This window comes from Saccopteryx leptura, chromosome 8 (genome assembly GCF_036850995.1).
Source record: "Saccopteryx leptura isolate mSacLep1 chromosome 8, mSacLep1_pri_phased_curated, whole genome shotgun sequence".
In the NCBI taxonomy this organism is placed as follows: domain Eukaryota; kingdom Metazoa; phylum Chordata; class Mammalia; order Chiroptera; family Emballonuridae; genus Saccopteryx; species Saccopteryx leptura.
In genome coordinates, this window is record NC_089510.1 from 29,146,963 (window position 1) to 29,169,864 (window position 22,902).

At 41.4% G+C, this 22,902-nt stretch overlaps 2 protein-coding genes across 6 annotated transcripts in view; one reads left to right on the plus strand and one right to left on the minus strand.

Moving 5' to 3' along the window:
• Positions 1-22,902, minus strand: part of CMSS1 (cms1 ribosomal small subunit homolog) — a 419,693-nt gene that overhangs the window by 199,895 nt on the left and 196,896 nt on the right. Inside the window, exon 2 of one of the 4 annotated variants that reach the window (XM_066347858.1) lies at positions 1,287-1,337. The exons of the other annotated variants lie outside the window; for them this stretch is intronic. Within the exon in view, the coding sequence (XP_066203955.1) occupies positions 1,287-1,337 (51 nt within the window). The remainder of the gene's footprint in view (positions 1-1,286; positions 1,338-22,902) is intronic. 4 annotated transcript variants of the gene reach the window in all.
• FILIP1L (filamin A interacting protein 1 like) overlaps positions 1-22,902 on the plus strand; it is a 317,903-nt gene that overhangs the window by 106,465 nt on the left and 188,536 nt on the right. The gene's annotated exons all lie outside the window — the stretch shown is intronic.

Below are 22,902 nucleotides of genomic sequence, written 5' to 3' on the forward strand. Positions count from 1 at the left end.
ACTCAAGCCAGAAACCTTGGGATCATGTCAATGATCCTGCACTCAAGTTGGCAACCCTGCACTCAAACCGATGAGCCCGTGCTCAAGCCGGTAACCTTGGGGTTTCAAATCTAGGACCTCAGCATCCCAGGTTGATGGTCTACTGCATCATCACTGGTCAGGCGTGCTCTTATTTTATATGCAGTTCATATGGTTGGTTACACTCTAAAAAGATTAAAAGCATCACATTAGAGAGTGTGGCTCAGTAAGAAACCTTCACAGGTGTCTGTCAGCCTTCACAGCAAGGAAATCAGAAATGCTATAAAAAGTTGGCCCAATATGCCCCAGAAGCACAGCATTTAGAAGCTGTCTAAGAGTGGTAAACAGACTTAAATATCCAAAAAGGCCTAAGAGGACCATCATACACAGGAGATGCTAAATCAACATTTGCTGAAATGCAAAGAGAACTTGATAATGACCCTGGGTTATCAAAAACATTTAAATTATGGTCAGCCTGTGCTCTTTTAAGGCAAATAAATGGAAACATTTTAGAAAATTTTACATCGAAATCAGTTAAAATAATATATATTTTTAATGTTTTGGAGCTTACAACCTTCTTACTAGTGAAAAAATCCAGGACATCAGGGAGAAGCCATCTGAGGTGATGATGCCTCCCCTTGTCCTTCTCATTCTACCTCTCGGAGGCTCTGATCTTCTACCAATATGAACCATCAGCTATTTTACAGACCATAAGCTCTGCTACCATCTGTGTGCCACAGAGTCCTAGTTTTATACTTCTAAAATTGTGCATTTTGTTTCTTCTCTTTAATAACTGCGTTCAAAATAAACAAGTATCTGAAGACTCACAACTATGATTCAAAAGAAAATCTGTCTGGTAATAAAAAGTGTTTTTCACAAGATGTAGAATAATATTTTGAGGAATGCCAGATTTTCACCAAAAACAGATGGAAAGCCACTATTCTAAACTTGGTGGAGTCTCTAAAGTACACCCAATTTTCTCTAAATACAATCAAATATAGTAACTCTTGCATTTCCATTTTTTAACAGTCAGATTTGATGGAAATAGCTATAAAGAGGCAGGTTTCTTTAAACAGCGCTTGTCTGACTGATAAATATATTTATACTTAGTTATATGCCTTTTCCCTTCTTTCCCAGCCCCCCACCCCCACCCTTGCCTTTGATACAGAGGAGAGTATTCTACAGAGTTCAAATGTGTGGGAAAATACAGATTGAGAAATCACAAAAATGACAGTTTACATCATTTGACAAAAATAGTAATACGTTACCAAATGGAAAATTCCATGAAATGACATGTTTACTCTGATCCGATGACTTACCTAAAAACAAGAGAGAGAAAGTGAGAACTTGGTATGCTGCTCAAACCCTTGATATACTAGATTTCATACGACATGGCAGGTATCTTAACAACTGTCCAAAACAAACAGCAACTACACCAGGCCAGGAAGCGCCGACTCCTTTGGAACGGTAATTAACCTCAGAGAGGAAATGGCAGATGGAGTAAGAGCAAGGGGAAAGGAAGTGCTATTCACTTTCAAATCACTTGACTCTCACATAGATATATTTTAAAAGATCAGTTTTGAAAATGTGGGCACATATGTGCATTAAAGGCCATAGCTAAGCTGTGGCGGTGTAAGTATGCCACATTCTCTCCCAAGACCTCTGGATACTGTCTTAACGAGACAGTCCAAGCTGCAAACTTTCAAATATCTTCTCCTCACATGACTCAAGAAAAAGGTGCCACTGTTTTAAGTGCTACTGTAATTTCCTCTGTTGATTTTCCTTCCCCCTTAACACTTAGATGTTTTTGGTTATTTCCTTTTTTATTTTTCAAAGTGAACAGGGATGTCCGTGAAAGGTGCCAGATTAGTAACCTGGGGAATTAAGAGCTTGCTCTATCAAGAGAAAAGGTTCAGTAGAGTGGAGGTGGTGAAAGCTTCCCCTACACTGTGCTCGCCTCTGTACGTTCGCTCTGACCCATGGTCACCTCAGCTCTCCAGTTTTCACGGCCCATTAATGTCTGATGCTTAGGTGGCTAAAGGGGCAGGCGATCTTGTTCTTGCTTTTAATGCTACCAGTATTACTGCCTCTGCTGGGAGCTCTAGCTTGCTCAGAGAAATTACGTGGAAATTTAGATTAGCTGCCATTGTGTTTCAGGACAACAGGAAAATAAGCAGAACTGAATGAAGATGAATCCTCTATTCTTAGTAATATTATAGGTTCGGTTAAAATCCATTAATTTCTTCAAGCAGGAGGCAGTCTTATTCTCATTCAGGGACACTTTAATGTTTAATAGAGCTCTTTTATTTTTCCTTTTCAGTCTACCAATAATCAGTCAATTAAAAAAAATTTTTATTTATTGATTTTAGCCAGAGAAGAAGGGAGACAGGGAGAGAGAGAGAGAGAGAGAGAGAGAGAGAGAGAGAGAGAACCAGCGATATGCTCCTGTATGTACACTGACTGGGGATCGAACCATCAACCTCTGTGCTTGGGGTGATGCTCTAACCAACCGAGCTATCTGGACAGGCAAACCAGTCAACTTTACTATCCATTAGGAACTATGGTAAAGTTTGGTGGATATTGAGGCTAAAATTATCATTATGTAAGATCTGAAAATCAGTATCAGCTATATATAGAAAAATATCTTTCTTATATTTATTATATTTATAGGTATACAGGTTTCTGAATTGTCTGAGTATTCTGCAATTACTATTCATTAATTAATCTCTCCTAAGCCCAGGGATCTATGAAATCACTTTGCTTCAACTAGTTAGATACCAATTACTTTGTGTTGGCATTCCCTGTGCGTACTGTGTATAGATAGCTCTCCTCCCAAAACGTACGGGGCAAAGCAAAAACAGCAATCCTTTTCCTATCTAGAATGTATAACCAGATGGGAAACAAAGTAACAAACACATGTAAAATATTAATGGAACAATGAAATACAACACTGAATGTTGCTAATAGACCAATAATTACTTAGCAATTATTTGGAAAGATCACAGAATTAATCCCACAGTTGCTCTGTCTTTGCCATTGTACTTCTTGTTTGTCAAAGACCAAAGTCTCTGCAGCAGAGTAGATTTCTATCTTGACCTTGCTAGCACTTCCTATAATTTCTAATCTCTAAAAGTGTTGGAGAATGAGAACTGCGGGGCACCAAGGACTACAGCAAACACATGGTAACAATTAGATGCAGGGTGCCCTGGCTGCATCTCATATGGAAATCGTGGAAAATTTTAGCTTAGAAGCTTTGGCTGTTTTTTCCCTTTGCCCTGCACAGCCTTTATCAAGCGAGTCCTTATGGAATTAACACACATGGCACTGGCTCAAGTCAGTGCTATTGCTGGCAGGGAGCTAATTGGGAAGGAGGGGTGGAGTACTTACCTTTATCAGGAAAAACTCTAACTTTATGGAAAGACTCCCCCTCCCCCATGCTTAAGCAGCTTTACTGTGAGACCAGAACCCAGATGTGAGAAAAGAGATCATCGCCAAGGTCAGCGGCGATTGATTGTGATTACGTTGGTACAAAGATCAGGAAGGTAAAAAATATTATGACAACTTGGTAGATGAGAAAGGCAACTCCCTGTATATAAATCTCACGGTGAGGGTGTGCTGGGGAAACCAACTCCAATCCCTAATCCCAAGGGAGGTTTCCGCTTCCCAAACTGCAGGAAAAGGAGAACCTGAAAACCTGCTCTGCAGTAACCAACGAGTGGGTGGTCATGAGAATCTGCTCACCAGAAGATACCAGCCGGTATCTACCTCTACTCTGTTGGTGGCCAACTCTGGCCGAATTCCTGCTGCCACCAGATGAAATGCATTTTTCCCAAGAGCCCGGTCAGTCCCACATTACAGTTCGCAATAATGGTACTCAAAGCAACGAGGCCCATTTTGCTTATACACACTCCCGCTTCCATCAGCGAGGCCCTTGTCGGATTCAAGGCACTTTGGAGGGTGGCCTTCATTGCAACCAGAACAAAATCTCTACATATTCCGGGCCAACTGTGGGCCTTCCTGGGCCTCAGACACTCAAAGAGCGTGTTTTGTCTCTGTCTTCTTCACTGCACATTTATCTCTTCTGGTTTCCCCTGACTGGACTTCCGTATCCTTCAGGATTTGGTGGCTCTCATTGTACCACCTTTCATGGTGAGAGATATACAAGCACGGATTTCCAGAATTTGATGTTTCATAAATGCATCAAGTGAATATGAAAAAAATCAGTTTTATGGACATGTTACTAAGGGTCTGCTCCACATTGTTTTCTAGTCAAATAAAAATTTTAGGCAAGGAGATATATTGATCTCACTGAAGACAAGACAAAAACACTAAATCTGAGAGACTCAAATCCTTGATTCTCATGCTCATAAAGAGAAAACAGGAAAAGTAATGAAGTCCTTTAGAACAAAAACAAAAACCAAAACACAAAAAAAATGACAGGTGATTTCCCATCTTCTTTCCATTTCAAATACCTGTCAATATGCTAATCAATGCCAAGGACACGAGAAACAGAAAGTCAGGGAAAATTACAGTCCATGAGATGGGATAAATCTCACATAAAAAAAAATAAGCCAAGTAACACACTCAGTAATACTGAAAGAGTTGTGGGGGTGAATATGGTCAGATTTTGGACAAAGAACACATAAAATGAGACCATACAAAAATACTTGAAAACTAAAAGAAAAAAAAAATTGAGCAATAGCTCAATTTTAAGAGCTTGCAGTTTGGTTCAGTAATCAAACCGGTCAAGACAATGCATCATGAGTCTACCAATCAAAAAAGTTTGCTTACTTTGGCTGACATGCTGCAATTACTACTTTGGTTATCTGATTCAAAATAGCGCCAGACACATTTGCTCTTAGCTTTAATTTCCTAACCTAAGTAGCAAATTCTAGGAGTCACTCACAACGCTTAGTGCTGAGTGCATCCCAAATCAGAATTTTCTTACGCGGAGAAAAGGGGCATGATAAGCAAGCTGGATTCTTATCATTGCGAAGCCTAATTTTAATAATATAAAAATAAAAAGAGGAGAACAAACTTCCAGGATCTAAATGATGGCTTCCATGACTATGTAGAAGAATTCTTTTAAAGGAGCTTTTACAGCAGAAAATTATAGATGATACTTCGATGAAAAGGGATCAGAGACGAAATGGCTAGTAGGAGGGATGGTGATGGGAAAGGAGGAAAGAAGTGAGTCGGTGAATGTACTCAAAGTACTTACGTAACAGTTCCTATCGTGAAGAAATTTAGATTCTTTAGGGAAATGACTTATACAAAGTTAATAATTCAAACCCAACAAAAACAAAGTTTAATTAAAAGCCAAAAACATCAAATGAGGGCTGGGGAAGAGATGAGTTTAAATTAGTTTCTGAGGTTATCTCATCTGGGGCAGGGGAACTGGAGCCTGTCTCTCTTACCGCCCCTACGCCTAGCACTCCCTAAATACACCCACGTGCCCTACAGTTCATAACTACAGCAGGTGGCTTTACCCAGAGGCCTAGGGCGATGGCTTTCTGGTTTGAGGCTTTGCACTTTTTTGGAACCCAGAATCGTTGCCTCCCTCTTTTCTATAAAAAGAAATTCCATTTTCTATCAAACTGCTTTTTCCTTTTCTGCTATTCTCCGTTCTAGTCCGGGTGTATAAGGGTTGAAGAGCCGTACGTGTATAAGGGTTGCAGTGGGTACGGAATGAATGAGACGGCGCGGACCTGTGGCAGAGCTCTGTGAATAGGAAGCAGCTGCTCTCAGAGGCAAGCCCAAGAGAGGGTCTGGATCTTCAAAGCCAAGGAGAGCTTTTCCCTGTTTCTTCCCTCCTTGCACCTCCCTCCCCCCTTCATGGGAAATGATAGAAATCTCACAAAACACACACATAAAAATTCCTTCTCCTCAAGACATCCAAGTGTTTTTTTTTTTAATTTTATTTATTACTATGGCTAACATCTTGCCTGTATCTTGCATTTAAAATTTTCTCCTAAGAGTTTCAAAAAAGATTTATAGATTTTCATTAAAGCAAACATGCCTGGCCATATTATATATGCATACAATTTAACTTTAGAATAAGAATTTGGTTTGTAAGAAAGATTACTTTTCTAGAATTTGGCTTCTTATATCCCGTACACTTTTCCTGGACTAGTGGTTCTTAAATTTTAGGCTGCATAAGGCTCCTCAGGGGTGCTTATTAATATGCATATTCCTGAACCACATTTGATCATGGATTTATATTCAGTTAGCCTAGGGTGGGGCTCTGGAATCTACATTTTTAATAAGCACCTAAGGGGATTCTTGTGCACAGACCTCGGAGAGACAGAGATTCCAGCATGAGAGCCTGTCCTAATCTAAGTGCCTTAGCCTCCAACCTTCAACCTCTCCAAGGCAGCCTGTTTCCTAGTGGCTGGAGTCAAGCAGTCTCCTGTAGTTCACACTGAAGGGCGATTAAAAATACAAAGTGAGTAATCGGAGAGAAGAGAAATGATCACCAACAGGATTTCACTTTTAAGAATGCAAGGTGTTATTAGCTACACAAATACAGGAAAGGGAGGTGCCCTTTAACTCCACTTCCTTGAATATGATAAGGTTTGGTGTTATGAATGACTTGGTTTTTCTATTCATGAGAATCGAACCATTTCTGGCCCTCTAGTTATTTATGCTGATTTCCCGGCACTCTCTTCTCCAACCCAATGACAGCGGGGCAGAGCCAGCCTGGATTTCCCAAACTGAGAGCAAATTAGAACCTAACTACTTAGAAAAGTAATAACCACATGAAACCCGCTCTGCCATGGGGGTGAGGCTACAAGAAGCTGCTTCTCAGAGACGAGGCTGGATCTTCCCACCAGCAGCACAGAGGGAATCTCGGAAAAGCTCAGAAGCCAGAATGCTTCTTGATGCCACCTTGTGCTCTGCTGTTAACCTCCAAGTCCTACCTTTTAGGTACTGTTGTCACCCACTCCTGGCTCTCAGAGCTTCGTTCCCAGACCTCGTGCCCTCTCTTCCTGCTGCCCCTTTCTTGGATGCATCATATTCTGCTGATTACTCCGATCTGACATAAGATGATACTTCACATCTTGTATCGTGCTTCTGACCTTCTGATGGGTCACGGCTATTCTCTCAAAGGTCGCTAGTGGCTAAATTCAATGGGTTTTTTTTAATTACCCCCTCTCTTTGCACCACTCTGTTGGGGAACCCTATCACACTTTCCTTCTCTTGGTTCTCCTCCCTTGGTTTCAGTGGTAACACAGTTCTCTTACGAACATAGTGAGTATTTGATCTGCTTGGTATTAATCCTTCCAACCTGGCACAACAAACAGAAAATGGAAGATATATTATATATACCTATGTACATAACGAGCCCAAGAGTATCAGTTCAACCTAAACAAGAATTCTCTGTCAACCAATATCAATTTACAGGCTGTATTTTACTAGGAGTTTAGATTTTTGAAAAAACATATAAACAAAAATAACTCAAGTTGTGTCAAAATTACCTTGAAAATCCCTTAGGAAGGCCCCGTGCTGGAAGCCAGCATACAATCTCTCGGTAGGCCAAACCCGGGTGGGCTTCTCCTCTGGCATTACATAGATTCTTATGTCTTTGATTGAATACAAGATGAAACAGTTGACTTGTGTTTAGGATGCATGTTGTACAAAATAGCACAGTGAGCAAGTCAGGATGGTCACCCTGAGGGAGAACATGGAACAGACAGGCCTGAGAAAAGTCAATACCTGTCTATCTCAGGTTCTCTATGAGCACAGGCTCATTGAATATTATCTCGATAGATGTATCTGCACAGTGTAAATTGTTATTCTTTTTATATGCATTTGCTGAGCAGTGTAGTTGAATTCATGCAAATTTGTGTTCATATGATGCAGATCCACCAAAGAATAGATATATTTGAGCCTATTCTCTTGATTTGTAGTATCCCAATGATAAACAAAGAACAGAGGCAGAGGCTATATCAAGTATGAAGATCAACTTGAGAGAATTGGGTATTTTTCTTGCAAAAGTTCCTTGAGTATGTAAATCAAAGGCACTTGTGATGTAGTGGAAAAAACATTGTACTTGGTGTCAAAAGACAAGGATTCCAATCCAAATTTTGACATATATTTGTTAAATGAACTGAGCCAGTGTCCTCACCTGTAAAATAGGTACAAGTAGAACTGCTTTGCTTTGAGGTATACAAGTGCATGTAAAAGCACAGAAAGCATGCACCGTATCCTCTGACTTATACAGGTTTGTTCACTGTCAATTTGTCAAACGGAAGCTGAGAGACATCACAGCCATGTCAGGAAGAAAACTATCGGCGTCGACACAGCAGGGCACATAGTAGGTGCTATGTAAGCATTTGCTGAACTAAGTTGAGAGAGACGTCAAGCTGATTTGACCAAGTCAGTATGTAATTTGCTTGTTCGAACTGTCCTTTATTTTCTCCACATGGTCATTGGTACAAAGTCCTCTTACAGCTTCATAAACATGGGCTTAAAACAAAAGTGCTTCTAATCAGATTTGGCAAGAAAAGGAGAGAAACATAGGGTGAGGTAAGTGTGAGATTACAGTGCTGAACAACAGGGATGGCAGAGCGTCAGCGCATGAGTCACACAGACACCGCACAGGACACAGCCAGAGATAATTCGCAGGTAACCGTTGCACGAGCCATTACGTCATCCCTCCTCTGCCCTTTCTTCATCAATCATGTCGCCTGGACTCTGATGCAACCCAGCAAGAATGTCTGATTTGCAGACAGCAGAGAGAGTCTCAGATCACACGCATACTTATCAGAGAAAGCAGTATGAACCCACAGTAAAGTTTCTGGTATTTCTTTTCGTTTAAATCATGTTTTTAGAGGGGAAGTCTTCTGGGTGGAATGTGTAACTTTAGATTAAGCCATCTGGTCTGAAGGCCTAAAAAACCAGGATTCATCATTTTGGACAAGTCAATCCAGGTCTATAGGCCCTTTCCATATCTGTACAATTAGATGATCTTCAAGGTCCGTTCTAAATCTGCAATGCCAGCATTAAAACCTCAGGCCAGTCACACCTATACAATGGGACAAATATTTAGTTATAAGTCAGGCACAAAATTACCTTTATTTATTTTCAGCTTCATAGGCCATTCAAATTCTGACTACCCACCATTCTCTCCTTGAATTACTAGGAGAGTGTGTAGTTAGTTGTGTACGAAGCTTGTGAGAGCAAGGAAAACATGGCAGGTAGGAATTGGCGGCTCTAGAAAATGTGAATGCTCACACCAGAAATTATGGTGAAACTTTAAATTATAGAAGCTTAAGAGCAAATACTCATCAGGAGATATAATGTATGAATAGCTATTTTTTTATAGGGGCAATGTTTGAACAAGGAGTTGCAAGGGATGTATCAATAGAAAGAAAGGGGGAGGGGAGGATGAGGTTGGTCCAACCTCCAAATCATTTATAACTTAAGAGGGATGCTGGAACCCTAACTCTAAACCAGATTCAGGGCCAGTCTGTAAGGATTTACCCAAGAGATAACACCTGGTGAGCCCACCCATCACAAGCTGCAGAAGGAGCCATTACTGGGGACCAACATGGGGCAAAGAGGAGGTGGTGGGTCTGGCAAGCCTGTCCTGCCGTAACGCCGTCATGCTTCCCCTCTGTCACGGCACCACATCTGTCCAAGGCTGGTCAGTGCAAACACTCAGAGACCTGAACGCTGGAAGATCTGCACTGGAAATCCCCAGAGGGGAATTTCCAACAAACCTGGGGTTGGGGTGAAACAGGCAAGCCCAGTGGAGGTGAAAACTAAATGCCGTGTGGTGTTTTCCTCACAGCTAACACTGTGTGGGGTCCTCTATCATGCATGCCCTGCAGTTGTGGGAGGAGGGGTCACCCCACTGCACCTGGAGCAACATTCAGAAAGGTGCCCAGCCCTTTAATTGTTCAACCAAATGATTTATGAAGGTTGGCAGCAAAGACAGGGCAGACTGGTTTAAATTTAAAGGATCCAACCTACAGGTATTCTAAAAACCTTGGCCACATCTGTAATGAGTACCGCTCCCCTTGGGAGGGGAGAGAATAGAAAGGGAGAAGACGTGACCTGCCTAACAGGAAGATGGGACCCGGCTAGATGGAGCACGTCCCCTCCCTGCTGCCCCACCCCCTCACTCACCAATGCTCTGCCAGACTGCCGTCCCAGGAAGGGCAAACAGGCGTGCGCCACCCACTCTTCCTATTACTAGAACTAAAACCCCAGAACCATCAACACGCGCTCATCCACTGGGCTCGGTTAGTTTGTTCCGATTGGCTACTGATGGTATAATCTTTCTGATCAACCAGAGCAGGAATCAGCTAACTTTTCCCCTAAAGAACCAGAGAGCACATATTTTAGACTTTGCGACCTATTTGGTCTCTGTCACTGAGACTGCTGCTGGGCTGAATCCGCAGAGGGGAGAAGGAGCGAAAAGAAAGCAAGTTTAAAGGGCAGGAAATGTGTACTTGCCTTGCTCCTCAGACAAGAACTTAAAAGAGAACCACAGAATGTGCTCAGTGGTTGATTCAATTCAAGAAATACTACTACATTGCAGTGCCAGAGACTGCCTACCCCTCTACTTCTCTACAAAACCTCCAAATCCTTTTTCTATCATTACAGCACAAAAGCAGCTATATATAATATGTAAATGAATGAGCATAGCTGTTCTGCAATAAAAATTTCTTTACCAATTTTGGATTGGATCTGACAGGCACGGTTTGCTGACCCCTGAACTATATAGTTAGCATTTTTCCCAATGGCTGAACTGCTATAAAGTGAGAAGGTCCTACCAAATATTTGACCACTCAGGACAATTTAAATCTAATCTTCAATTTTGGGAATAGAACTATCCTCTAAAATAACTAACCTTCATTAGTAATAGGTATGTTATGAAATCACTTTGGGGAAGTGTGTGTGTGTGTGTGTGTATAAAATACAGAGTAATTAAAAAAATTGAATACTTTCAAAAATCTATCACACAGTAACTACATTATCTAAGGAAAATGCAGTTTGTATTAAATCATCAAGTTATCCTTACAGTGTCTAACCAGAGGGCAACTTGAGGCTTTAATTACATGTTTATATACAACACAGTTACCAAGCAGTTCATTTTATTTCCAGTGAGAGGAGGGGAGATAGAGAGACAGACTCCCTCATGCGACCAGGATCCACCCAGCAGCCCCCGTCTGGGGCCGATGCTCAAATCAGCCAAGCCACTGGCTGTGAGAGGAGAAGAGAGAGAAGGGGAGAGGGAGAGGAAGAGAAGCAGATGGTCGCTTCTCATGTGTGCCCTGACTGGGGATAGAACCCGGGTCGTCTGCACGCTGGGCTGACGCTCTATCCCTAAGCCAAATGGCCAGGGCCAGTATTTGAATTTTTTATAAACACATATTTGTAAATAAAAAGTTTTTTGGGTTGTTGTTTTGTAGAGAAGTAGAGGGGTAGGCAGTCTCTGGCACTGCAATGTAGTAGTATTTCTTTTTTTTTTTTTTTTTTAAAGCTCAGAGGCTTTTTTTTTATTTTTATTGTAGTTTATTTTTTATTTTTTAATATTTCTTTTATTAATTTTTAGAGAGGAGAGAGAGTGAGTGAGAGAGAGAGAGAGAGAGAGAGAGAGAGAGAGAGAGAAAGGGGGGGGAGGAGCAGGAAGCATCAACTCCCATATGTGCCTTGACCAGGTAAGCCCAGGGTTTTGAACCGGCGACCTCAGCATTCCAGGTCGACGACAGTTTATCCACTGCGCCACCACAGGTCAGGCGTAGTAGTATTTCTTGAATTGAATCAACCACTGAGCACATTCTGTGATTCTCTTTTAAATTCTTGTCTGAGGAGCAAGGCAAGTACACGTTTCTTGCCCTTTAAACTTGTTTTCTTTTTGCCTGACCGGGCGGTGGCGCAGTGGATAGAGCGTCGGACTGGGATGCAGAGGACCCAGGTTCGAGACCCCAAGGTCACCAGCTTGAGCACGGGCTCATCTGGTTTGAGCAAAGCTCACCGGCTTGAGCCCAAGGTCGCTGGCTCGAGCAAGGGGTTACTCGGTCTGCTGAAGGCCCGCGGTCAAGGCATGTATGAGGAAGCAATCAATGAACAATTAAGGTGGTGCAACGCACAACGAAAAACTAATGATTGATGCTTCTCATCTCTCCGTTCCTGTCTGTCTGTCCCTGTCTGTCCCTCTCTCTGACTCTCTCTCTGTCTCTGTAAAAATAAATAAATAAATTAATTAATAAATAAATAAAAACTTGCTTGCTTTCTTTTAGCTCCTTCTCCCCTCTGGGGACTCAGCCCAGCAGCAGTCACATCTTCCTAGAGCTGTCGCTCACATTCACCCAACAGTAGATGACTAGAAATACGTTATAAAGTTCCTAATCAGGTAGTAGTGACAGAGAAGAACTAAGAAAAACAAATAACTGTACAAATTATTTTCAGATTGTGGTAGATGTTCTCAGTGATTAGGTGACGGTGGGGGCCCTACTGGGAAGGTGACATTTAGGTGGAGACCTGAAGGATAAGAGAGTGGCAATCTTTTGAAGTAAATTCCAGGCTAAGGACAAGGTTTTCTGGTCTTGACTCTAAGCCAGTGTGTTTAGGTTACGCATTAAAATCAACTAGGGCATTTATAAAAATACCCATGCCTGGGCCCGCAGCAGGCCAGCAGCTCTCCAGAGGTGAAGTCTGATACTGCTTTTCCTTTTTTGTTTTTTTAAAGCCAGGACTGAGAAACAATGTTATAGAGTCTAGACACTTTTTATATCAGCATGAACAGAAGCTTTCAGAGATTAGAGGAATTGCACTATAGGTGAAACTAAACTATGAAGTTTTAGAATGGTGTGGGGCTTTTTTTGTTTTAATCCAGTAAGATTAAGAGGATGTATTGTTCGGTGATGTGATGAGGCCCTGGGAACTCTTCCCTCACCATTAAGAGACCACAGAAACACACAGATCTTTTAATTGGGACCTTTTGCCTGAGCCTCTGGCAAGCTGTACAGTAAATGAACCATCAAGTGACAGACTTCTTTGATGTGTTTGGCAAAGGGCTGACTGAAAAGGCGAGACCCTGAGCTCCTCCTTGAAGGCTAACAGATTCAAAACTTGCTGAACCACAAAGAGAGGCTCCCAAGGCAAGGATTTAGCCTATTCAGTACAAGAATATACAAGTTTTCATATTTATATACCCCCATCCACCCAACTCTAAAGTTGGTAACAGATAACAAGGGGAGCCAAGAACCACTGGAATTTGTCAATAATATTCCAAATATTTTCAGACAGCTCTTGCAGTTTCTTTTCGCTCACTCATTCATCCATCTAACATATACCTCCCATTGCACACCTACTCTGTGATCTGCACTGTGGTGCAGGGAATACACAGGCCTCCTATTCCAGTGGGAGGGAAATACAAGTAGCGATCACAATAGAATGCGTGTGCAAGGAGACAGCACTCCTCTTCTCTGTGTTCTCTGTGCCTTGCACTCTCTTGTACACTCATCACACTTTCTATGATATGCTTAAATCTTTTCTCAACTAGAGGTCCTTAAAAAATAAAGACTGTTTACTCTGTATCCTTAATACCAAATATAATTCATGGCATAAGGCAGGCATTCAACAACTGTATACTGAATCGAATAAAAGATACACATGAGGGATATGGACGTCCAGTGCAAGAAGTGCCAATGGGAGCCAGGAGCGGCTTCACAGAGGGGTGACACCTGAGATGCATCTTAAAGAATGAACCGAAAATCTCCTGGAGAGGGCTCCTAGGGGGTGTGTTTGTCCCAAAGGCAGTGAAGAGCTATTCCAAGTTTCTAAGCTGAAGAAAAAAATGGCATTATAGAATCACATTCGAGTTTAAGAATCATCTCTGGAAGCACTGTGAGGAGTGAGTGAGATGGCAGGAGGACAGGAGGTCTGGAGGCAGGGAGGGTGAAGAAACAGGCCGGCACAGTGGAGCTGTTAGCAAAGACGGATCCAGAGCAGCTAAGGGTGTGCCGTGCACTGGCAGTACACAGCTGCCTGGACTTCATGGCAGGCGTGCCGTGTGCCCATCTCACTTCTGAGTTCATCTTTTTCTTGTGCTCACTTCTATTTAGGCCAGACTCCTTCCTTTACTATCACTGTGAGAGAAATCATTCTGTACTGTCCTTTTATAGGGATTGTTAAGATAACTTAAATCTTTTGTAAAACAAGGTCTAGACATATACAGAACAATCAATTAAGATACACCGGTCGCCTGACTGGGCGGTGGCACAGTGGATAGAGCGTCGGACTGGGATGCAGAGGACCCAGGTTCGAGACACCGAGGTTGCCAGCTTGAGCGCGGGCTCATCTGGTCTGAGCAAAAAAGCTCACCAGGCCCTGGCTGTTTGGCTCAGTGATAGAGCGTTGGCCTGGCGTGCAGGAGTCTCGGGTTCGATTCCCAGTCAGGGCACACAGGAGAAGCGCCCATCTGCTTTTCCATCCCTCCCCCTCTCCTTCCTCTCTGTCTCTCTCTTCCCCTCCCGCGGGCCGAGGCTCCATTGGAGCAAAGATGGCCCGGGCGCTGGGGATGGCTCCTTGACCTCTGCCCCAGGCGCTAGAGTGGCTCTGGTTGCAACAGAGCGACGCCCCGGAGGGGCAGAGCATCGCCCCTTGGTGGGCAGAGCGTCGCCCCTGGTGGGTGTGCTGGGTGGATCCTGGTCGGGCGCATTTGGGAGTCTGTCTGACTGTCTCTCCCCGTTTCCAGCTTCAGAAAAGTACAAAAAAAAAAAAAAAAAAAAAAAAAAAGCTCACCAGCTTGGACCCAAGGTTGCTGGCTCAAGCAAGGGGTTACTCGGTCTGCTGAAGGCCTGTGGTCAAGGCACGTATGAGAAGGCAATCAGTGAACAATTAAGGTATTGCAATGCGCAACAAAAAATTGATGATTGATGCTTCTCATCTCTCTGTTCCTATCTGTCTGTCCCTGTCTATCCCTCTCTCTGACTCTCTCTTTGTCTCTGTAAAAAAAAAAAAAAAAGATACACCAGTCAAGGGAGAAATGTTAGTTTTCTACAAGGATGACAGAATTAGTGGGGCCATTAGCAAAAGCATGAACTGGTCTAGGAGAGTCCTGGTTTGGGAGGAGACACAGTAGTCCTCTCGATCAGCGGGGAGTATGTTCCAAGGCCCCAGTGGACGCCTGAAATTTTGTATAGTACCAAACCCAATATTTACTGTTTTTTTCTATACATATATGTCTATGTAAAGTTTAATTTATAAATTAGACTAAGAGAGTAACAGCAATAAATAGTAATAAAATAGGACAATTATACTAATATACTGTAATAAAAGTTATGTGATTGAAGTCTCTCCTAAAATATCTCATTGCATTATATTCACCTTTTCACTTAAAATAAGCACTTTATGGTGTCTTTTTGGCATACCCAAATGGCTGGCACCCCCACTCTTTCACTTTGGGGCCATTGCCCAGTACAGTAAGGGTTACTTGGGCACGAGCACTGTGAGGCTGCACTAGCCAACCTGACAGCGGACATGGCTACTAAGTAGTTAACGGGAAGAAAGCACATACGAGGTATACCAGCTGGACGAAGGGATGACTGAGTCACGGGGTGCTGTGAGATTTCATCATGCTACTCTCAATGCTGCACAATTTTAAGCTTATGGATTGGTTTATTTCTGGAGTTTTCCATTTAATGTTTTCAGACCACGGTTGATGGCGGGTAACTTCAACCGTGAATAAGGGAAGACTACTCAAACGAGTTCCATTTGGGCATTCAAGCGCAGCTGGCTAGAAATCAGCAGGAAATAATGACTGAAGCTCAGAAAGTGTGAGACACAGGTTTGGGAATTGGCAGAACATACGTCATTGCTGAAGCCATTGGTGTGCCGTTCGTTAAACTAGCTTTCAGAGAAAAACACTCCGCCCCCCTCCGCATTTGTAACATTTGCTGATTCCCACGGCATCAATACCCCCACCTTGGCCAATTTAAAGCTACCAACGTAACAGTCATTGAACAAAGGGCTGAGAACAGATGTGCATAACTGGTTCTCAGAAGCTGGCTCCAACATACCCCTGGCAGAAGCCAAGGATGAACAGAATTCTGCAGGGATAAAATTAAGAGCAAGATTAAAGCCCTGCGAAGTATTTAAGAGAGAGACAGAAGATGAGCCAGCAAAGGGGCTTAAGAAAAAGCAATCATACAGGGAGGGAGAGAACGGGGCCAAACGGGGTCACAGAAGGTTAGGGATGAAAACACTGACGGTGGGTTGAGTAGTCTCTAGGGTTAAATGTTGTTGAAAGGTGATATAAGATAAACAAGGGTAGAAAAGTGTCCGCTGGGTGTGACTACAAGGATGCTGGAAGTGACCTGTGAAGCAAAAGCCCAAGTGTGGACGGAGGAATGGAGGGGAGGGCGAGATGGCAGCTCGTACAGGAGGACCGGAAGAGGCCGCAGGAGAACCTGGGTGCGAGGGGACGAAGGGAGGCTCAGGAAGCCTTATCCTTCCCCCACTGGTTGGAACGGAAAAGTCTGAGCGTGTTTTTAGTTTGAGAGGAAGAAGACAGTGGAAATGAAAAAGGCTGAAGACACACAGGACAGAGGACCAACCTGAAGGTGTCCGTCCTAGAGTAAATCAGCAATGAGGGAATTCAGAATATAGATTATAGATGAAGGGAATTGACCTTGGGTAAGATAAAGAACTCTTCTCTCTCTGGAAATGGATACCAAGTGATTACTAGGAAGGATAAGAGTTCTGAGTTTCATATTTCTTTAATTAGCCTAAAGAAATCTTCGTAAGTTATGTGATCAAAAGCCTTTCGAAAGATAAAATAGGAGGATGACCAAAGTCCGCACAAGCTAGAAGATAACTAAACTCGACGAAACTGTAAATAGGCTGCATTTTTTCTCCTAGAAAAGTAGTATGGCTCAGAAGTCCTACTTCCCTTGTAAACTGTGTTTGGTAAATGCCTAATCCCAAATGTGTACATTCACTGGATATGTGATATATATATGAATATATTGGATATGTTATATATACTATAGATATGTATACAAGGGGTACTCAGGTTACAACAGTTTTGACATATGACGCTTTGAGTTTATGACACTCACTCCCATAGAAACTTAAAAAAAATTGAGATGTGAGTGTTGCAGCTTATGCTGTTAGCATCGTACTTCCAGACTACATGTGAGAACCAGTTTGGCTGCACGTGGTGGAAGGATACGCAGTATTGTTTTCTGAGGCTTAGTTGTGTTTTTACCTTCTAGATGATGGTTTTACAACTGTGTTAGCACAGGTAATGACTTAGGCTATGGCATGTTTCGACTTACAACAAAACTTGGGTGACATCACTGTCTTAGGACTGGAACTGCATCATAACCTGAGGACCCTGTGTCTCCTCCACGTTCATAGAATGTGTTGATACATATATATTTAAAAACAGGCAAAATGGATTTAAACTATCCTATATAAAGATGTTTTCAATGGGCCACCATTGAAGCATTAGAATAAAATACTTCTAGATCTAAAATAGGGATATCTAGTCTGACTGGTGGTGGCACAGAGGATAGAGTGTCGACCCAGCTTCAAAACCCCGAGATTTCTGGCTTGAGTGTGGGCTAATCTGGCTTAACTGTGGGGTCACCAGCTTGAGTGTGGGGTCAACTGACATGATCCAATGGTCACTGGCTTGAGCCCAAGGTCCCTGGCTTGAGCAAGGTGTCATAGCTCAGCTGGAGAAGGCATGTATGAGAAGCAATCAATGAACAACTACAAGTTGATACTTCTCATCTCTTTCCCTTCCTGTCTCTCTCTTGCTAATAAATAAATAAATAAATAAATAAGGATATCTGGGGTAGATTGATCCTTAACAAGTATGTATTATTTTATGAAACGACGTAATTTTTCAGACAGCAACAGCTTGTTTAGATTAAATATTCTTTCAGTAATGCAATATAATTCTGAATTCCCATACAAGACTAACTAGTTTCAACTCTACATTTTAGCAAGAGCCTAAAATGAGTCTTCTGAGAGATTTTATTGAATTTGATCTTGATTCTTCACATGGAAAGCCTGAGCTCACATTTTCAAAGCAATTTTGCTTATAAGACAGTATATGTCATTGACATTGTAGTAAGGCTTGTGTAATAAGAGAGTTACTTAGAAGTCAGGTTGCCAGCCGGCCTGCGGTGGCACAGGGAATAGAGCACCAAGCTGGAACGTGAGGCCGCTGGTTGAAAACCCTGGGCTTGCCTGCCTGGTCAAGGCATGTCTGGGAAGCAACCAAGGAGCAACTAAAGTGAAGCAACATGAGTTGGTACTTCTCCTGGCATGCACCCTTCTCTCTCTGTAAAATCAATCAATAAATAAAAAAAAAGTTAGGTTGCCAGATATTTAGTATTTATGGGACATCAAAACTGTTATCTCATGCTATTCTTATTTTATCTTTTCATAAATACTCTCTTGTTTCATAGCTGTCTACAAACTTTATAACTGTTAACAAATCTACTCTATTATTCATTTCAAAGCAAGAGACAGTAAAAGTCATTAAAATTATTTTGAAGCACCTGTCTTATTTCCCTGTTACACACCCCTTAGCCTCCCCCTCCCCCATCCACCTATTGTAAGAACTACTGAATTGGGCCATGCAACCTTGAAACACTTCCCTAGGTACTCAGATGTGAAGTTCAGACTGAGAGCCATTGGGGTGTAAGAAAGAACAATGAACTAGGAAGATCTAAACTCAAACCCTGGATTTGTCACTTAACACTGACATGTGATTCGTCTTCTCCATGATATACTTGTGAGGATTAAATAAGATAAAACATGAAATCATGTATTTTTAACAATGGGAATCATTCTTAAACAATTATATTCTTAAATTTTTTTCCTATGTTATTATATTCCTAAAAAATACAATTTATTCATAAAAGAAATCTAACTGGGGGCCCTGACTGTCTGAAGCCTTTGGTGTATGTCTCTGCAAGTAAGTACCACATTCACGAATAGGTGGGTCTATGTGAAGAGGCCACACATTCCTAATGAGAACACCTCTCTTGAAATAAGACACCGGCTGCTTATTTGTAAATGAGCAGGGATTTTTTTGTTGCAAGACTAATATTAACTGGGTTATATTTAATGTGGGGTGGATGTTTTTCTTGGTTTTGCATCAGAAAAGATCCTGACTCCCAAATGTCCTTTATCATTATGAAAATTCATAGACCAGATTATGTGTGATGTTTGCCATTTGGGGATACTTCTCGAGCACTCTTTTCTTCTAGACTCTCTGTCTTTTATATCTAATCAAAATTTAAGTGCCTGGAGGGAAGGGACATGCTTTATACTTTTTCCAACTCCTCCCTGCTCATAGGAGTCAACATATATTTGTTAGATAAAAATATGAAGGGAAATTAAGTGTTTGCTCACCACCACCACCACCACCACCATCACCACCACCGCTTCTTTCTGCAGTTCTAGAAAAGGTACTATCTTTTTACAAACATGGTTGGATTTTTCTTCTGTTCTCTCTTTGGACACTGATAGGAAATGTGTTTTCAACTCTGGCTGTACATCAGAAACACACCAGGGAGCTTTGGAAAAATACTAATGTCAGGATATCATCCTCAAGATTCTCACTCAATTGGCTTTAAGTAAAGCATACACATGGATATTTGAAAAATGCTCTCCAGTAATTCTAATTGTAGTCAAGACTGAATACATAATAAATATTCAATAAATATGTGTTAATTTGATTTTAAGTTGAGAGGAGGTATGGTCAGAATTAGGGGGTTGAGCATTCAATGTTCACCTTGTGTCTAATGGTACCAGGTTCTCAGTATAAGTCTGGTGGGACAGTGAGCAGGTGGATGAATGAATCAATGTTAAGTCCTTTGATGTGCGTCATTCAGCTGTGGCTGCTGGTTCAGGTCCTGATAGGGAAACACAATGCATAGCTCTGTCTTCGCCTTTCTCGCCTCTCAGTGGAAATGCTGATGGGCTGGCACTTTCTGTTTTGTTCATGCCAGTAGTTCTAGGGCTTAAAGCGGTATCTGGCATATAATAGTAATCATGAGTTTAAAATAATATATATCACACAAACACAAATAGAGAATTGTCAATATAATTCCTTTATGAGATTTTAAGACACTACCTGGCTTTATTGCTCTTGCTGAGTATAACTCTATCTTCCACTAGTAAGCAGGTGCCAAGTGCTTTAGAACTAAAGGACTACTCCAGTGTCTTTATCCACCTGAGATCTTAACATTAACTATGTACAGCAATGAATTTTGGTAAAACGAGTCTGAATAAGTAAAGGTTTGTAATTTCCACTTTTCTTTCTATCGCATTAATGCCTAACTTTTAATAGTAACATACTGATAACATACTAGCATATTGAAATGACTACATTACTCTTTACACCTTAGCATTTTTCTGCAGAAGATATTAAAGAGACTGAACTGATGAATATTTTTTAAAAATTGCTTCTATGGCCCTGGCCAGGTAGCTCAGGTGGTTAGAGCACCCTCCTGATACTCCAAGGTTGCAGGTTTGATCCCCTGTCAGGGCACAGACAAGAATCGATCACTGAATGCTTAAGTAAGTGGAAGAACACATCAATGTTTCTCTCTCACTCCCAAGTCAATCAATAAAAATTAATAAAAAAAAACACTGCTTCCACAATTTTAAAATGCAGCAACAGGAAGACTAAGAGAACAGGGTCTGAGCATAGACTGAGCCATGAGTCCGAGAGCTGGGGTGAACTGGAAAAAGTGACCAAGACAGACGCCTGCAGTACTGGGGCTCCAGGAGAAGGGGGGCATAATAAATGGGTTATTACATAGAATGAAATGGACTGCTCTAGGGAATTTTATCCTGTTTCCTCCCCTGGCCCCCCAGGAAATGTGGTCAGGAGAGCAGAGCAGAACTCAGACCTGGAGCACATAAAGCAGAAATCAGAACACCTGGCTGTTAATTTCTAGAGACTCACTTTGAACTTTGTGAGTCATAAACCGCACTTAAACTGACAGTTCATTTTTATCTTCAAGAAGAGAATAATAATAATATTCACTTCATACCGTTGTTGCTAAATCCAAACAAGACAACGTATAAGGAAGTGCTCTATGCACTGTGAACCGCTAGATACATGTTGTTAGTTTAGACTGAAGAATTTGTTGAAAAAAACAAAATTACCCCTATTTCTCCTTTGAGGTTGATGAGAAAAATGTACCTGGCTCTAAAGGTATAAACACAGTTATACCAAATTTCCAACAATTTCATTACAAATATTTGGAAACACAGAAAGTTTCCAATTTCTTGGTACTCTAAAGAAGTCTTAATAGAAACCAAGACAGCAGCCACGAGAATGAAGGCAGCTACCCGATTTAGGACAAAGGCAGAAACTGAAGAATGAAAGAACCGTCCCGGGAATAAATGGCCCACAGCGGGAGTTCAAGTGTCATCCTCAGAGGTGCTTCTGTGAAAAGAGAGAGGCAATCCGGACGATCTCACTCTTCCATGTTTGGAAGAAGCAAATAGAAGGGGTTAAACTTGTTTTTATTGTTTGTACCATCTAGCTGCTAGTCAGGACTGAACAAAAAACTAGGAACTTAGACTTTAGAAATGGCGTTTAAAACAAAGTTTTAATTATAAGAGAAACTCAGAAAATAGAAATTTAAGACTTTCTTAAAAAAAATGGTTTGAATTAAAATGAATGATCTCATAACAATTCCATTAGTATTATTAATTAATAATAAAATTAAAAACTTTTTGAAATAAAACAAAGGTAAAAACAAGATTTTTATGAAGTATGTATTGACAAACAATGAAAGGTACAGTTCATCTTCACAGTCTGCTAATATGAGTGCCTTTCCCCCCAACTTTAATTTGATTAGTAAAATATAGCTATTCCTCAGAGATAGAATAATGGTCTAGAAGAATGCTACCCTCGAAATCTTTTAAGAATCCAACGGGATGAGAGATTCACAGCTCTGTTTTAAAAGTATGTTATTATTGATTTCCAGATAAAGTTAATGAAATGCTTACTGCGAGAGTGTTATTTTTAAGTTAACAGAAGCATTTTTTGCTAACTTGCTCATTGGACATATGCATACAATTTAAAATGGAATTTCAAAATGCTTTTATTACATACACCCATAAGAAAATAACTGAGGTCTTGAACTATGTTTTTTTTTTTTTAGATTTTTTAAAAAATTTTATTTATTCATTTTAAGAGAGGAGAGAGAAAGGGAGAGAGAGAGACAGAGAGTGAAGGTGGGGAGGAGCTGGAAGTATCAACTCCCATATGTGCCTTGACCAGGCAAGCCCAAGGTTTCGAACCGGCGACCTCAGCATTTCCAGGTCGACGCTTTATCCACTGCGCCACCACAGGTCAGGTGAACTATGTTAAACTAATTCTGATTTTGGATTCGTGATAATAACAGAACTCTTAGCTTGTCAGATATGGGGCTGTTTTAATAAGATTAAGGCCATAGGGTTCAAGCTTCTTTAGTTTACATCTCTCGCACATAAACAGTTCTTTGTACAGTCCCCCAATATATTCTTGCTCTCCAACTAGATCTGGGTTTCTCAACTCTGGCACTATAGACATTTTGGGTTGGTTAATATTTGGTCCTGTACATTGCAGGATGTTGAACACCATCCCTGGCTTGTACTTAGATGCGATAGCACACACAACGCCAGTTGTGATAAACAAACTTGTCACCAGACATTGCCAGATGTGCCCTGGAGGGCTAAGGTGTCCTCTGTTGAGGACCATTTAGTGAAGGGAAGAATCATTCTCTTCCCTCGACTTGAAATCATGGGCCCATACCCATCACCACTTCATTTTCTCTCTCTCTTTCCATTTGCAATCTGTGAGTCCTCTCTTTGTCAAACTAATATCTCATTAAGAAAATACAA